At 35.3% G+C, this 18122-nt stretch overlaps 1 protein-coding gene across 4 annotated transcripts in view; it reads right to left on the bottom strand.

Moving 5' to 3' along the window:
- Positions 1-11809: 11809 nt before the first annotated feature.
- Positions 11810-18122, bottom strand: part of LOC145257294 (excitatory amino acid transporter 3-like) — a 147595-nt gene continuing 141282 nt past the window's right edge. For all 4 annotated transcript variants that reach the window (XM_080115653.1, XM_080115654.1, XM_080115655.1 and 1 more), the window contains one exon: positions 11810-11940. In XM_080115653.1, coding sequence (XP_079971779.1) covers positions 11918-11940 — 23 coding nt within the window. In that variant the 3' untranslated portion in view covers positions 11810-11917. The remainder of the gene's footprint in view (positions 11941-18122) is intronic.

Below are 18122 nucleotides of genomic sequence, written 5' to 3' on the forward strand. Positions count from 1 at the left end.
TTTTCACAAGTGTCGGCGAGAGCTCGGCGAATGCTTGGCGATCAGGCTGACTTTGGTGTTGTGGGAGATCATGTTGGTGATGTTCTCGATGTATAACTAAACAGAGTAGTCCTGTGAGTTTAGGCCGAGGGAAGAGGTGGGGTAGTGAGAGAAGGGTACAAAGTTGTAGCATTTCTTCTGAAGCCAAGCATAGGTCTCTTTGAACTTGTGGGCCGGCGCCGACTTCTGCTGTCACATCCAGGGTCCACCAGCGGCCACCTGATTGTACCAAAGAATCACCACACTCTTCAACACATCCAGGTACACTTTGGTGTGAAGTTTCAAGCTGAGTTCGGAGATGTGAGGTAACATGATGTGGCCCTTATCTGCAACAAAAAAAGAAAACTGGTTCTCATCAAACGGAATTGGAATCATTTCGTCTTTTTAGGGCAACAATTCTAATGTTCCACTCTGTAATTAAATAACGCATGTCCTATTAATAAATGAACTACAGTTTTAATAGGAAAATAACTGAACATTTCCTAAACAAATATTTCAAACTCACAACTTACATCACTTCCTAAAGTGTTTTTCACAAAATATGTGTACATTTTATCCCTGTTTAAAAAATTATTACATTTATTCCGAACAAACAGCTTCTTTCAAATACTTATTCTCACAAAGATGGTAGCAAGTAGTTTCACTCTCTATCCATTATGTTCTCTAACTTTCCTCATTACACCTTGTTATTTCCTTAACAGAGATGAATTTTTTTACTACACCATTTATTATTTCATTTCTATTCTCATACCAATTCAAACATACTACAAGAGGTTTTGAAAATAAATAGTATCCACTACCTCTAATTCAATTAATTTCTACTTTGTGTCCTGATTGTATTCAAAGAATACTGGAATATCGGCTTGTTTAATATGCACCACTAAGCACTGGCTATTAGTAATACTTTTAATCATTCTTCAGAATACTAGAATAAATTGAAGAACATCACAGAACAGAACATTGCGTCTTACAATGACTGAAACGTATGAATTAAAAAATATATTTTCATGAAAATAAAAAGACTAGATCTTCACAATCACAACATTGTTTACTTAATATTTTTTATTTTATACGAAAAATATACCCTAAATTTTGTGTTAATAATTTTACTACCAATCAAAAACAAATTAATTTCTCGATCTAACAATAGCATAATTAAATTAAACACTGTCACAATGTCTAGTACCGTAATGAACTTCGTCAAACTACTCTAAAAACTTCTTCTACATAAAGTTACAAATAATAAAACAAAATATTATTTCTCCACCAGGGACCGTGTACATAACACGAAAAACAAATCGTTTTAGCATTTTTAATTAAGAAGATAAACTCTGTGAGATTTCCTCTAATGTTTGGCAATTACATGTAAACAGTCTTAAATTCTTAATTTGCTCTAGGCGTGGGGAGGCGTTTTCTCAATTCTGAAATTAGTGACTAATTGACAAAAAACTTGATGGAAAATTCCTGTGCTTGGCTAAGTAAAAGTAATGATAACAATGGTTAACGAAACAAATTATACATTACGAACCGAACTATTTCGTTTCTTATCAGTCAATTTTCCTATTTTTAATTTAAACGAGAGAGGAGTAGATGTACTATCTTAATTAATTTCATTTTTTAGAGTTTTTAAGGGTGAGTTGGTGTTTGCTCGATTCTTAAATTAGCGATCAGTTAACAAAAAGAAAAAAAAGGACATGTTCGAAAATATCGATGTTTAGCTAAGTAAATGTGACGATAACGTTAATGAACTTCACTAAACAATCTAAACATTATGAGTTGGTTTCTTTTCCATTTTTACTCTTAAAACATAACTCGAACTTAACTCGAAAGTAACCCTTTTCTCTTCCCTTCAACCTTTTTCCCACAGAAGAGACATTGCGAACATGTCTCTGCTTTATCGTTATTTTCATGGCAAGTGCTCGTCTGAGCTTCAATCTATGCCCACCCCCTGCCAAACTTTCACGAAAAACACTCGTCTAGCTGAAACCACTATCAATAATTTCTTCCACTCTTTATCTGTGTCTAAACCCACTAGGGTAGGTAAGGGGGGGGCGGCCCGCCCCAGGTGACAGCCCTAGAGGGGGTGACAAAATTTCCCCCTTAAAAGTTTTTCAGCCAGGCTAAGGTGCGAAAATAATCAGAAATAGAATTTATTTATTATATATTATGTAATTTTTAAGTTTTAGCTTTAAAAAATCTTTCTTTAGAATATTAACAAGTCTTAAATACAATTAATTAGTCATTAAAAATTTTTTTGCCGATTTTTATTGAAAACTCTAAACCCTGGAGTTTTGAAATCATTTGATGACATTCATTTCATTTTTTAACTGTGAAAAAAGCTAGAAGGAAAGGATTATATATATATATATATATATATATATATATATATATATATATATATATATATATATATATATAACTACTTCATTTATTCACATAAATTTAATATACGAAAGTATAGATTTATGCGTAAACTTTAAGTATTTACTTCAAAAGTGCTCAATACGTAGGTAGAGCTAGTTAGTAATTTATAAAATATATATGGCGATTAAGCTACACTGAATATTCTGCGTTTCATCCAACTATAGGATTCGTCAGGCTTATGCGCGAATTATGTCGTTGCTTCTTGTTTTTATATATGTTGAGGATTTCTAGTTGGCCAATCAGCTTTCTAGTCTCCACCGCGCCCCTTCCTATCAGCCAATATTTATCAAACAAAGGATCTGTTTTAGAACTAGGTTAGTGGTTTTAGGTGGCCCTCCTTTTTTTTTTATACATATAAATATACCTATGTGTACACAGTAATGCACATATATATACATATATACATATATATATATACATATATGTGTGTGATCGTTTATGTATATTCATGTTTATTTAATTTATTTATTTGTTTGTTTTCTATTGTTATTGTTAGTTTTAGAGGTATTTTGTATCCCTATCCTAGAGTAAGTTTTATTTTGTGAACACAGCATATATGAAATAGCAAACAACTGTGTTCACAAAATAAAACTTGCTGGATTGTCATTTCAGCAGGAGACTGAGAACTCAATAGTAGAGTGTCTGGACCGTTTTCATATCGCGTTGGATACCAGAGTACAAGCAGTAAATGACATTTTTCTTTTTACTTTTTCTGCCGTTCAGCCAGATCATATTTTTTGTGCCGGCGAGAAAGAAATACAATTGTCTGTTGCCAAGCTCACAGCTATGTATGATGAGCTATCTCAAGAACACGTTTGTCTAGAAATTCCACATTTAAGGCGACACCTACAAGCACTGAAATAACAAGCACTGGACTGGACTGCAATTCCTCCAGTTTTCATCGAGTGGGACTTAGTAAAGTCATTACCATATCTTACCCTGGCTCTAAAATTCCTTCTGACAATATGTGTTTCTGTGGCATCGTGTGAAAGAAGTTTCTCCAAAATGAAACTTATAAAAAATGATCTCCTGTCAACCATAAACCCAAATAACGAAAAATAGTTGCTTTAAAGAGAAAATAATTAAACAACAGGTGTAATGTTAAACTTTTATTTTAACAAGAAAACAAAGTAAAATGTAGATGTCTTTTTATAAAACCTTTTAGTTATTATTTTGATTTATTGTTGTTTGGCGACCATTGTTGTTATTTTTTTTCTGGGGGGACATTATTATGAATTTTTTTCTTGGTAGTTATTAATTTTTTGCCGATGATCATGTTTAAGTTTTGTTTGTTTTATTTTTATTTTTAAAATATAGAGGGTAGGGTGGTTGCCAAATTTCCTTTTGCTGCAAGAGCAGAAGATAACCGTGAAGGTAGAGAAGAGTGCGTAGAGAAAGTGGAAGAAAGTTGAGTGTAATATTTAGCTACCAGGTTCATTATACAGGCGAAAGGATCTTTGAATTTCTGTCTCCACATGAAGGTAGTCATGTAGCTTTCTAATTGTTCCCTATTGGTCCCGCATTTGATTTTGTTTCTTTGCTTTGCTTCCCTCCACATTCTTTCGACATGGTTCGTTGTTGTGTGTGTGTAGTAATGTCAACAAGGTTTATAGATTCATTATCTTAATTATCTTGAAACTTTGGCTAAAAAGAACTTCATTAAAGTGTGAATTGTGAAAAACAGATAATTGAATAAAAAAATAATTGAATTTTTTTAACGTCTGCTAACTTGAATTCAATTGGCTAAGTGGCGCGACATATCCCAGTTCTTCTCGATATCTACCCTGAAACGCTCGTGAAGGTTAGGAAAAATTGCGGTAACAAAACTGCATAAGTACCGTTTTTCTTTCTTGTGTAGATTTAAATATAAAACAAAAAGATCGTTTACTCACAGTTTCTTTTTTTTTCTATTCTTTTTAACGTGTCTTATTTCTTCTTTTCTTCGTAATTTTGTTTTTCCCACCCATTACCCATTTATTTATTATCATCACTTGATCCTCTTCTATTTTATTTTATTCACTTCGTTTTGTGAGTCGATCAGGCAGATCGGCTGCTACGTGTCTTTTTGTTTTCAAACCATCTTTTCCGATTTTATTTACTAACTGGTTTTTCCTTTTTGGCGTTTCTATATGACTGCATTTCTAACGCCCTCTTTCCTTCTTCTTCATAACAACAATTAATTTATTTATTCATACATTTGTTAAGTGACTCATCATAATATATACTGGCGTTGTTTTACAATTTGTCATTGTTCTAATTATGCTGTCAGTAAGTTTTCACGGGCGGTTTACATATTTTTATGTTTTTCGTTCTTTTTTAGAAGGGAGTATTCAATTATAAAACTTGCATAGCTTTTTAACAGGTACTTCTGCAGTTTAATTATCGTATTCCGTGAGTAACGCGCCGACATTAATATTTAACAAAAATTCTGTTTACATGGGGAGCATAGAGTGAAGTTGGGTTAGTGGGGTGACATTTGAGCGGACCGCCCCGGGTGACGCTCACTCTAGCTACGCCACTGTCTAAACCTAAACGTAGATTCCATGAACAAAGCTTCTTTCTTAGAACTGCACGCCCGTGGAACTCTCTTCCGTTTGCCTGTTTTCCAGCTGACTACAATTTGGTAGTCTTCAAGTCCAACATAAACAAATTCTTGATGAACCGTCCCCTTAAGTAACCCAATTTACCAAATGTCCACTACTAACGGTTACTGCAATATTATCCCAATGACTACTGTACACTTAATAACCCTTATCCTCGAGTGGCCTCTGGGCCTCGATAAGTGGTGACTCCTATGTAAAAAAAAAAAAAAGCAAAAATAAAACCGTAAACAAAGTTTTAGTTTGCAAAGTCGATTTACTTGAAACATCGGAACTCCCACCCCACGCTAAAACCTCAAATGTTTATGGATATATTATATAATGATTATTTTATTTTCAATCCCAGACAACACCGAGACCCTGGTCTTGCTCTTTAATGATATAAATATATTAATACTTTTTATTATCTAATTTAGTTTAATACTTAATAGCTTCTGTGAAACTAATTTCATCACATCTATTTCTTTCAAACTATATATTTGATAGATAATAAGTTGCTCATGTAATTCACCCCACATCTCGAATGTATAACTCCCACGCAATGCAACAATTTTAAAACTCCAATATAGCGATTTTATTCACCGAACTTTTCTCAATCGTATGCTTTTGATGACTTCTTTTTTTTCTTTTGCTTACGTCCATCTAATTTCTGTATTTCATTGCTTGAGTTTTGGACTTTGTTTTACATGTATTTTAAAAGTGGTTTTCTGGTTAGAAAGAACTGACTCTATTGTATTGGCTGGCTTCTTGAAAACATATCTTCTCATTTCTTTTTTAATAAAGATTTCTTTCAAAATGTTTTGCTGGAATTTTTGTTTTTGTATTCTGGTTAAAATGTTATTTTAGATTTTTGTATTCTGGTTAAAATGTTATTTTAGATCTTTGTATTCTGGTTAAAATGTTATTTTAGATTTTTGTATTCTGGTTAAAATGTTAAGAACATTAATTTTCTTCTCGCTAATTGACCAGTTAACCTTGTTATAGTATATCTTTCTTATGGTCTTTTGATCTTATCAGATTCCATGTCAAATATTCGTTTAATCTGATGGAGTATATAGCTTTATCCTATTACTAGAGGCTTCAGCACTTGGAGGAAGTATACCATTCCTTATATAAACCAGTGTGGGTTAATTATACCGTATCCTCATGTCAGCTTGTCCTATACAGAGAAACCTTAGATACTCGAGGAATTCAAATTCTCTCCTGGTGTCTAGTCGGAATTCATACAAACATAATTGCTATTATTTGGTGTGAAGCTAAACAACAAACGTTTCTGAACTTTTTAGATGAGGATTGGTTTTTCATATTATTTGGACTTTTCAGATTACTGTTCTCATCTAGAGTGTTATTTTCAAAATGTTTTGGTCGATATAACCTCCGACCTTCTTCAGGTGTATCTTGAGGAACTTGTGACTGTTCCTGTCGAACTCAGGAATTTGGATGAAATTATGAATGGGATCCTTTATTTACTTCATGGGGGTAGTATGCTCTCGTTCCATCAGCCATGACTGGACAGAGCTTCTAAGCAATTGTATTTTTCAGTCGCCCACACTAAAAATTGAACACCCAACCTTCAGGAGAATATCACTTTCACAATTGATTTTTTTAAGTACTCTAACCCCTGCACCACGGGTCTCATGAAGTAAATAAAGGGTTCTGTTTGAAATTCCGTCCAACTTCCCGAGTTCAACAGAAACATTCCCGAGTTCAACAAAATACACCTGAAGAAGGTCGAGTTTGACTGAAACATTGTGAAAATGACACTCAAGATGAGAACAGTAGTCCAAAGAATCCAAATAATATGAATAAACAAGAAAGGTTATTCTTAACATACGTTCATCTAATCTTTGCATTTAGCAGTGAAGATAATATTTCAAACTTAAGCATGGTGGTAAAAAACGATGGATAGAGCCTCTTATAGAGATTTGTTTAAACGTTTAAAAATATTATTTCAAACTTACTCGTTAGTTAGCGTTTACATCATATTAATGTTGATTCTGCTTATATACTTCCATTGCACTTACGGTTTGTGCCTGCCTATGACCTATGTCAAACTTTAGAACATTAGAATCACTGTATGCCATGCGATACACTTTCAAGCCAGTCAATAAGAACTTTATAGTTACATTGCATGTATGCACGTCTTTCACATATATACAAGAAATTTCTCTTGTGTATAAAGACTTGTAATTATTTAATATAAATTAATAATCTCAGTTTATGATATACATCTTTATACTTGTGATTATTCTCTCACTTTTGTATTTATTTTCGTTAGATCACCAAAGATTAATATTAAGTCTAGTCAGTACCAGATGGGAGACCGTTTGTAAATACCAGGCGCTGTATGTAGGAAGACGTTGAGAACTGCTAAAACGTAACGTCATTATCTTCTTTGATATAGATATATAAGTGACTTAGGACCGCTTGTGAATTTGGTGAAAGCTTGTTCAACCAGCCTCGAGTTGATGCGGTATTATATGGTTGGCCTCTCACTACTGTATTATCATCAATTATCCTTAAATTCGAAAATAAAATTCTTTATAAGCATACCGAACGTGCTCCGCTATAAATACTGTAGCAATGAACTTCAAATATTAAAACTTTAAATTGGATGCTTTTGTGAAATACTACACTATACAATTCATAACATATACATATTTTTGTTTTAGTAAAAAGAAAAGATTTCATTGCTTTTTATTAATGAACGCCTTTGTTTATTAAAATAAGATTATTAATTCTAAATACTTGCTGAAGTTGCTGTAAAATAGTTGGACTAGTCTAACGCCCCCTCCAAAAGTACCTAAAAACTCTTGATGGAATCCTCTACATATATAAGAATCAGATACACTCAATGCTGTTACATTGAGGAAGATGCGTCTCAAAGCACCTTTTCTTCACTTAACAGAGTTCAAAAGCGACTTCCAAATCCAATAGAGATGATGTTTTCTATTCTCTACAACCCTTTCCTTACATAAAAGATATCGCTGGTCTTTCTCTACTCTATCATTATTTCGATGAAAAGTGCTTGATTGAGCTTCAATCTTTGGTTTCTTTTTATAAAACCTTTGCAACAATAACTTCCTATTTTAATTGAAAATGATATAATGAATATGAGTACATCCTTGTCCTGCCTTACTAGAATACGATTGGCTGGTTAAGCCATAAATACCGACACGTAGAGTCACCTGAGATAGATGTTGAAATGTATGACACAAGCCTCATGCTAAGGATTACCAGCTCTGAATACGAACACTCATTTAGTATGGCGACTTGCCAGATTGTTACTTGAAAAAGTAGCAAAGACCACTAAGCTCAACAAACGAATATATCTCTTTTGTGGAACATATATAAAAAATAACTTTCTTTTCTTCCTCTATTTGTCTAACAATAAACAGAATTTCTGTGTGTAGAGTTTTATTTTCAAAATTTTCTCCTTTGTGGAACACGTTGGCACAAGATTGCTTCATCTTTAAATCTAGTGTCAACCAACACTTGTCATAAACCATCCTCATGTGTTAGTTATTCCATTCATTATTTTCAATTTTCTCATAATATCCAATTATGATTTAACTGCCAATCTATCAATCTCATTATCTCTTATCCTCGAGTGGCTTTTGGCTTTGATAAGTGATAAGTGGTGTCTCATTAACAAACAATTCTTATACATATCAGAAATATCGCCTATCAAATACTTTCAGTTTAAATAAATAAAAACTTAATTGATTTTTCAAATATTCTAATATTTGTTATATATTATGTATGGGAGAGAGCTGTATTAAAATAACTACCGCCAAAGAGATGAAGAAATGCGACTTGAGTTAAAAGGAGTGAATGTATCACAAATAAATACAGTAACTTACTGTGTGTCCTTTGAATCAGGCATTGGTTTATTTGGTCAGGAAGGTCGCCTGCTTGTAGGTGAGGGAAGATCAGTTCACTTGTTGTTTGAATGGAGTAGGAAGGTGGATGGGTGTTGTCAACAGCGTTTGATGTCTTACAGCTGCCGAGGCTGAGGAGGAACTGAAACTAAATTTGGTTTGAAACAAGCCATTTTTTTTATTAGAGTAGAATCGGGTCTCCTGGTCAATTTTTGTGCTGAGTACTTCTTTCATGGATGGATGCATGTTATTCGTTCTTTAATCCACTTATCTTTTAAGGATCTGAAGAAATACATAGATCCCATTTGCAGAGAAACGGTTTACTTTTTGTTGTTTGTTCTTGATGTGTAGGGTAGGGCGATTTTGATGCTTGTTTGTTCTTGATTCGGTAGGGAGACTTTGATGTGTAGTTTGACCTAGAAAAAGATTTGACGCAAACAGACTAAAAACAATCATTTTGTGAAAAACTTATTTTTGGATATTTTTGTATCTTTTAGATGCGTCTACACGGCTCTATTTGAGTCTTTGTCTCTCAGTCAAGTTTCAGTTTGAAATAGCATTGTGATTATCAAATAAGCAGACTGAACTGACACAGCTTATTGTAGATTTCCCATCGTTAGGTTTGACATGCATATTTTTTTTTTTACATAAACATCACCACTTATCAAGGCCCAGAGACCACTCGAGGATAAGGGTTAAGAGTGTACAGTAGTCAATTGAACAATATATTAATCGTTAGTAATGGAAATTCGGTAAATTTGTTAAGTGGAACGGCTCATCAAGAACTTGTTTACATTGGACTTGAAGACAATCAGATTGCAGTTAGCTGGAAAGCAGGAAAACGGAAGACAGTTCCACAGGCGTGCACTTCTAATAAAGAAGCTTTGTTCATAGAATTTACATTTAGGTTTAGGCACAGATAAAGAGTGGGGGCAATTATTGATAGTGTTTTCAGCTAGACGAGTGTTTCTTGTGAAAGTTTGGCGAGGGGGGACCAGTCGAGCACTTGCCATGAAAATAACGATAAAGCAAAGACAAACTCGCTACATCTCTTCTGTGAAAAAGAGGTTGCAGAGAAGAACAAAGGACATCTTGTACAAGGCTACGAAATCTATTTTGAACTCTATCAAAACAGGACAAGTCCTTTCTAGCAGCTCCTGCCCAGATGTGGCAACAGTACTCCATCCTTGGACGTACCTGGCTCTTATGTAGATAGAGAATTGCATCAGCAGTGAGATATCTACTGAATCGATAGAAGGATCCCACCATTTTTCCAGCAGCCTTGGCAACAGACTTGATGTATGTATTCCATTTCAGATCAGGAGTAAAGGTCAAGCCCAGAAGTTTGTCAAAACGTGAGGCCTCCCTAAGACGAGAACCATTCATTTCAATTGATGCCAGATGGGGATCAGAGCGTTGATGATGTAAAGATAAAAGCTTGGTTTTAGATGCATTAAAAGTAACCAGCCACCCCTTTCCTCATTGTACCATGTGCTCAAGATCAGAGGAGAGAGAATTGGAGAGAACTTAGTCGTTTACGGTCTTAGATGTGCTACCATATATGGTAGAGTCATCAGCATAAATGTCTATGAATGATGTAAGGATGTGATTTGGAAGATCATTAATGTAGATCAGAAAGAGAGTTGGGTCCAGGGTCTCCAGCATTAATACTGTGAGCTTCTGATTTTTGCCCATTAACTACTACTCTTATGAACCTATCAGAGAGAAATGATTTAATAACTGAGAAGACATTTCCAGCTATACCATAGCTGGAGATCTTGTGAAGTTAACCTTTATACAATACTCTATCAAAGACCTTGATATGTCAAGAGCAATTGCCCTAGAAAGGTAGCCTCTGTCGAGAGATTCGCTAATCCTATGAGATATAACTAAGCACATCTGCTATAGATCTAGCAGAACGGAAACCATATTGTGTGTCACTAAGAAGGTTATTTTTGCTGTGATGGTTGATTACTTCTCTATTTAACACAGATTCCAGCAACTTACTCATGACGCACAGGAGATTATTGGCCTGTACTAAGAGGGAGATGAGCGATCACCTGACTTCTTAAATACAGGGCATAACTGATGAAATTTTCCAGGGTGATGGGAAGCAATTCTCCTTAAAACAATGTTTAAACAGTTTTGTAAGTATGGGCGCTAGTTCTGGTTGAAGTTTTTTTAGTACTATAATCGGAATATCGTCGGGGCCGGTTGCTTTACTGGAATCAAGGTTTATGATTAGCTTGGCAACATCACATACAGGTATTTGTATATCACATAGCGCGTTTTCTGATACAGGAGGAAATATTGGGGGTTTGCAGCCTTGCTCGCAAAGGGTAGAATTAGCTGCAAAGTTCTTGGCAAAGAGTTTGGCTTTGTCTGATGCTGACGAGATTACCTCAGGTCCATTGATGATAGTTGGAATAGACCACACGCTTCTGTTCAGGATTCTGTTTGCGTTTTGCCAAAACTGGTGGGAACCATGTTGCTGCTCAGCTACTTTCGACTTGATGGACTGAGCATACAACTCTCTTGCATTCTTTATTTTGTGTTGGTCTGTCACATTTATGTTTGAAATAGGATTTTTGTTCATCTGTGATATTAAGTCTGAAATAGTATTTTCGTTAGTCGGTCACACTTGTTTGATATAGCATGTCTCTCACTCTTAGGTTTAAAGTAGCATTTTTCTTCGCCTGTTGCATTTAAGCTTGAAATTTAATTTTCGTTATTGTGTCATTTTAGTGTGACACTTAAGTTTGAAATAATATTTTTATCTTTAAATTTGAAGATTCAATATATGTTTTTGTTATGGTTGTTGTTAGGTATTGTAAACAGAAAAAATATAAAAATAAACCATATATATATTTTTTACATATATTTTAATATTAAAAAAATATAGGATTTACACAAGTGTTTACATTTTTTTTCTGAATACAAAAACAAGAAGTTATTGTAAATCATTTGGCTCTGTCAGTCTCTAATGTGTTTTATATCTGAAAATAAAAAATAAAACAAAAATAATCCACAATGTAATATTAATTTGTTTTTAGGTAAATATATTTTTATATAGAATCTGAAATGTTTATACTTATGACGTTGTATTTTAATCAATCTCCAATCAATTGTTTTTGTTGAATGTCTCAACAGGTAACAGAAGCTAAATAAAACTGAAGATTTTGCTGAAAATTCAACCATATATCACCAAATTAGTATGTTATTCTGCAAATAAACCAACTCCATTTTATCACGGTATCATTTTGTTTATTTGCAAGTGAATGGTTGCTATATATATAGTTAATAAATTAGTTTGTTAAGATTTTTTTTATGTTGTAAATGTTTTTTATTTTATAACTCATAAGGTGATATTTATTATTTTTCAATAAATAGATGCTTTAATATAAAATTTTTAAAGTTTGCAACATTGTAATTTTGTGTATTTTTTAAAAGAATAATTAGTATATAAACCATAATCAATAACAACAAATAACACTGGTTTGCATAAAAATGTTTCCTTTGAGGCAATCATGTTAACGTGTAATTTTTACTACTTTTTATGTGATAAATTCAAAATACCATGCAGTTTTTATGTGATAAATTCAAAATACTATGCAATTTTTATGTGATAAATTCAAAATTCCATGCAATTTTTATGTGATAAATTCAAAATACCATGCAATTTTTATGTGATAAATTCCAAATACTATGCAATTTTTATGTGATAAATTCAAAATACCATGCAGTTTTTATGTGATAAATTCAAAATATCATGCAATTTTTATGTGATAAATTCAAAATACCATGCAATTTTTATGTGATAAATTCAAAATACCATGCAGTTTTTATGTGATAAATTCAAAATACCATGCAGTTTTTTAGGGATGCGAGATTGCAGCTCTCTACATATATTAGTACGAAAACACAGACCAGAATAATAAAAGAAAATAATGAAAGGTTTATTTCAACGGTAGAAAGTTGAACCGTGAGTAAACGGAAGAGTTAAAATTTCTTGTCGAAGGTCGGCCCGTAGTTATCTCTGAGTGAAGATCATCTCTGCTGGAGTGACCAGTGGACAGGAGTAGGAACAAGATCTTTCTCCGATGCTTACCTAGATCTCTCTGCTGACCAACCATGATTCCCAAAGGGATCAAAAAAGATCCTTAGGGGATAAATGGAATAAATGCGCCCTGCAAACTAATTGGGTAGTTTATGGCCAAATCGCTTAGCATTGATTCATGTAATTGTGCCTGCTACAGTTTTGCTCCATCACATCTAGTTTTTCTTCTACGAATTCTGTTTTAATTATCATGAATATATTCATGAGATAATGCGTATTTTTCTTTTTAAATACAATATTATACAAACCATATTACAGCAAAGCATCACATAGATACATAGAAATAATAGAACTTGCCTTCTCACAACCTCGGTTTATAATGTGGGAAAATCCAGGTCATTGAAAAAAGGCACTCTCGATTGGAACAAAAATAAAAATTGACTCAATCTAGAAATATTTCTTCTTCACCAACGGAAAACAAAAAAGAAAGATGAGGTGTGGTATCAGAATATTATACTTTGCTCCTATCCAAAAGTCCAAGGTAAGCATGTCGAATTCACAAGAAAAGAGATAACGTCCCAGAAGATAAACAAGAAAAAAAAAATGATCTTGGTTAATTTTGATTAAAACATTAATGTTTGTCTCAGAAGTCGATATTTGAATTTTTATTATTCTTACGACCTCCTTGATGCACGCATGTTTGAAATGGGCATATTTGCTGATGACACCATGCACTTTCAATGTGGAGCCAAAAATGAATGGTCACATTCGATGCTACTTTATGTAGAAATTTTTTGGAAATATATTTCTTCTCCTTCTTTTTTCCTCTTCTTCCTTTCTCTTGAGTTTTCTCCACTACTGCTGATGTTGTTGGTCATGTGACTAATTTCTGCCTGCTGATAGATTGAACTGCATATTCTGTTTTGTGATAAAATTCAAGCTGCATTTGGCAGCTGGAGTTTGGTGCAATTTTCTCTCTGTCTAAATAGGACGTTAAATGTTAAAATACGGGCCCAATTGCTTTATTCTAAATATCTCTTAGGAAAATTTTGAAAGGGAACCCATATCTCTGACAAATCAAGCGATCTGTTACCTAATTGGGAAGGGGAATGATAGTAAAAAAAAAAAAAACTAAAAAGAAACGGGACAAACTAAAAAAGAGTCTAAATTCTGACCTGCTCTTGACTAAAATGTGTCAAGGCTGACGTTCATTTTTGCAACCCAAAATTCTTTACCTAAGGCACGTCTAAGTACCAATCAAGCCTTGCTCCATTCTCTCGACAAATGTGCAACAGGCACCCAACTTTCAGCAAAGTCAGATGAAGAGAGTCTAACCCTCTTGGACTCAATAAAAACCTTCAAATGATGACAGAAGATTCGTATAATGTCAAGAGAAGCAAAGTCCTCAGCATCCATAGACCACTTTGATACGTGCGTTTCAAATCACATCTCTCATTACAGCAAGGTCAAAAAAAGGAAATCAATCACTTTAGTCAAGTCAACCCTATCAGTTGTCGGTGCCAAATTGCTACAAACCTTGATAGGAACTAGAGTAAAAGATGGTACATTCAGAATGTGGATCATGAGAGCTGTAGCAAACTCAACCAGTGGCACAATGATGCGACAATAAACGAAGGCGTGACATAAAGTCTCGATCTCATCACCATACTGTTTACATAAAAGCAAAATAGCCAAGTCAGCTGAGTGTAGTGTCGAATCACCAGCTAGGCCAGAGACACCTCGATTCAGGTGCCCAAGGCCAGATCGAGCTGCCCCTTCATCAAAGGAACCCCTCATTTATATCATCCTTAACAAATCCCCTCACTAAAACCAAATATAAGGCCTTTCAGGCCAACAGCAGAGTGTTAGAGAGGTTTTCTTTCACTCTTAGAGGAAACTTCAATGTGCAACAATACTCATGATTGAAGGAGCACTCATCTTGGGGCAACAAGTGTGCTTCCCCCTTGTACGAGTGCACACTTCTCAAAGTCGGAAAGGCTTTCTTAGTGTCCTCTTTCCAGAGGCCATCATTTTCCTCACTTTGTGCACACATTCAATCCAAGTAATAAAGCCAAAGCACATGCAGACGAATCTCCACATTTAGCATACCCAGACCGCCTTCAGAAGGATGGAGATAACACATACTGTGACAGACCATAGGAGCCTTTTCAAGCCATAAGAAACTGAAATGTGCCTGCTGAAAATATAGCAGTGTATCTGATGGGAGAAGAAGAATGAAAAGACAGTAAATAAAAATTGGATAGATGTGCAACTCGCACATCTTCACTCTCTCCTTTAATGAAATGTTTCTGCTGATTCACAGACTAGCTACGGACTGGACCACTTTCAGAACCTCCGACCAATCTTTCTCCAGCTGAAGGTCAGGACTGGACCAGATGCCGAGTATCTCGCAAGCCCATCACTCCAGCTAAAGGGCCCCTGAAAGGACCGATATGCAAACCCGAAGACTTGTCGCAGTTAATTTAGGCCCCTGTTACCGTTTCATACAATCTGATTTCAACACCAATGACATTAATCTCAGCATTGCTCGTTACAAGCACTGTTACATCATCGGCAGAGGCGAAGTACTTTAACAGGGAAAAGGTGTCTGGCAGAGTGATTCCAAGGAGGACCAGATTCACCCTCTGCCTGCGAAGGAAAAGTTCCAACGCAAACACATAAAGTATTAGTGATAAAGGATAACCCTAACGAATAGATTGGGATAAGCTGAGGGATCTGGACTTCTTCCCATTCACTTATACCATCACAATGGGGTTTGCATAAAGAAGGTGAACCCACAAGTGAAATTGCAGGCCAAAACTAGCCACCGACAAAACAGCCCCCAGGTAATGATGGTCCACCTTATTGAAGGCTTTGGACTGATCTAAATTGATCAGCATGGCCTCAGTGCTAACTTGTTCTATCATCAAGCATATCATGTGCAAGTTAGCCTGGATTGTCCTGCCTTTCACAGCACAAGTTTGCTCAGGGCTAATGAGACTAACCAGCTGTAGAAGATTGGCAAGAATCTTGGCCAAAATCTTTAACTCAGCATTAAGCATCGTTAAGGGCCTATAATTATCTAACCCATACCCACCATCTTTATTTTTGTGTACCAGCTTCACGACACTTATGGTAAAGTACCTGGGGATTGAGCCGTTCCTAAATCATGAGTTAAATAAAACTGTCAACAATGGAATAAAGATGTGTGACAACCTCAAATACACTTTGTAGGGCAGATCTCCGATCCCCAGAGACTTGCTAAGGTAGACCCACTTTAAAGCTCCAATGACTTCACCCTTCATTATACTACCTTCGCACCTAGCTGCTTTGGTCGTCGAAAGATGAGAGAAGTCAGCCAAATAGGTGTCAAACTGTTTTAATGACAGACCGGATTCCATGAAAAAAATCTCCTGGAAATGGGACCTAAACACCTCCAGAACACTTTCTTTTGTAATCACGGTATGTCAATCCAGCAATGTGACACGTGCAATGTCCCAGTCAGCAGTATGTTTAAGTTCTTCTGCACATCTGTGGCCATATTTGTTGTCTCCTGGGGCATTCTTTTTAACTTAGCCTTAATCACTAAAGGTTTATGCTTCTTTTCAGTCAAAGAAGCAAGCTGAGCCTTAATTATATTAAGACTAATCTAGACTCTAGTGTCACTTTCACTGCCCTAGATTCTAGATTGAGTCGTCTGCTAAAACTGGCAGAAAAGGACCTAATGGCTTCCTTAATTTTGACCCACCACTTATTCCCAATTATAGCCCCCTGTCAGTTTCCTCTGTAAGGTTAGTTATAGCCTGTTACAGTAGCCCTCCACATCAAACAACAATGTGTTGAGCTTCTAATAACTAGTTAATCTAGGCTGAGGTCTATCTTAGTTTATCCAAACATGAACAAGTCGGTGATTCGAATAAACTATATTATGAAAACTTGGACAATTCAATACTCCTAGGTTGACTCGCCTAACTAAGATACAATTCGAGAATTGTACCGCACTGGAGCCACACCTACCTGTTCAAGTCCACACTAAGTTACGGGGCTTCTCACTTCGGAATTTGTTGATAAGATCAAACTTATCCACAAACTCACAAAATAAAACAGCATCCCAATCTCTGTTAATACCTCTGGAAAGTAACCCAAATCGATCTAAATCGGGATCCAGGACCGTGTTCCAATCTCCTACTAAGATAACCATTCGAGAAGTACTCATGAACTGCTCAATTTGCTGAAAAAAAAAGCAACTAGCTCAAAGTGACCATTGAGCGCATAAACCCCAATAAAACGAAACGCTCTACTTTTTATGGTAACATCCAAAACGCAAAGTCTCCCCTCTGGATCCATGTAGCATGTGTCACATGACACATCTAAAAACCTTTTAATTAGCCAGGAAACCCCTTTTGAGTGAGAATTAAAGTATGTCGAGTAAGCACAATAAGTCTGAGACAGTGCACCCAAATGGTCACCTTGAATTAGGTGGGTTTCTTGCACACAACAAATATCCACTCCAAGGTGCTGCAGGTCCTGGCTCAAGTAAAATTTTCGCGAGTCAGCCCTTAGCCACTGGACATTCAAACTAGCAAGCTTGAAATCCATGGTAATGCCTTAGGGTTGAGAACCAGAAACGAACATTGCAGACATTAGCATACCAACGGCTCTCATGATAAAATAGGTATCCACCTGAGTATCGATGAGCCTATCATGTGAAATACCACCGACATGCAACGGATGAGTTAGCTTCCCTATCCTATGTAGAGAGTTGTGTATTTTTACTTGGACCCTTCCAGCACAACATTTTCTTCGAATATGTATATCAGCGTCCTTAAAGATAGCTAAGGGAACCGAAAGTTCAAAGGCTTTGTTAGCTTCCTCTAGCATCGTTCAGAGATCTTTAGCTTTTTCTTTTTTCTAATGATGGTAAGTACTTTCTTGGCATTTGGGAAATTAGTAGGGTCGTCGATAGGTTTACCGGCTACCTCCCTGAAATCAATCACTTTAGTCAAGTCAACCCATATAAAGTAAACAGAGTTGCAAATGTCTTTGCTGGAGAGATAGAGAGTTCTTTTCTTTTTTGTCCTGGAAGGGTTTTTTTTTTCAGTGTCCATAGGGGTAAGTGTA

Source organism: Euprymna scolopes, chromosome 3 (assembly GCF_053919585.1).
Source record: "Euprymna scolopes isolate OS-2025 chromosome 3, ASM5391958v1, whole genome shotgun sequence".
NCBI lineage: Eukaryota > Metazoa > Mollusca > Cephalopoda > Sepiida > Sepiolidae > Euprymna > Euprymna scolopes.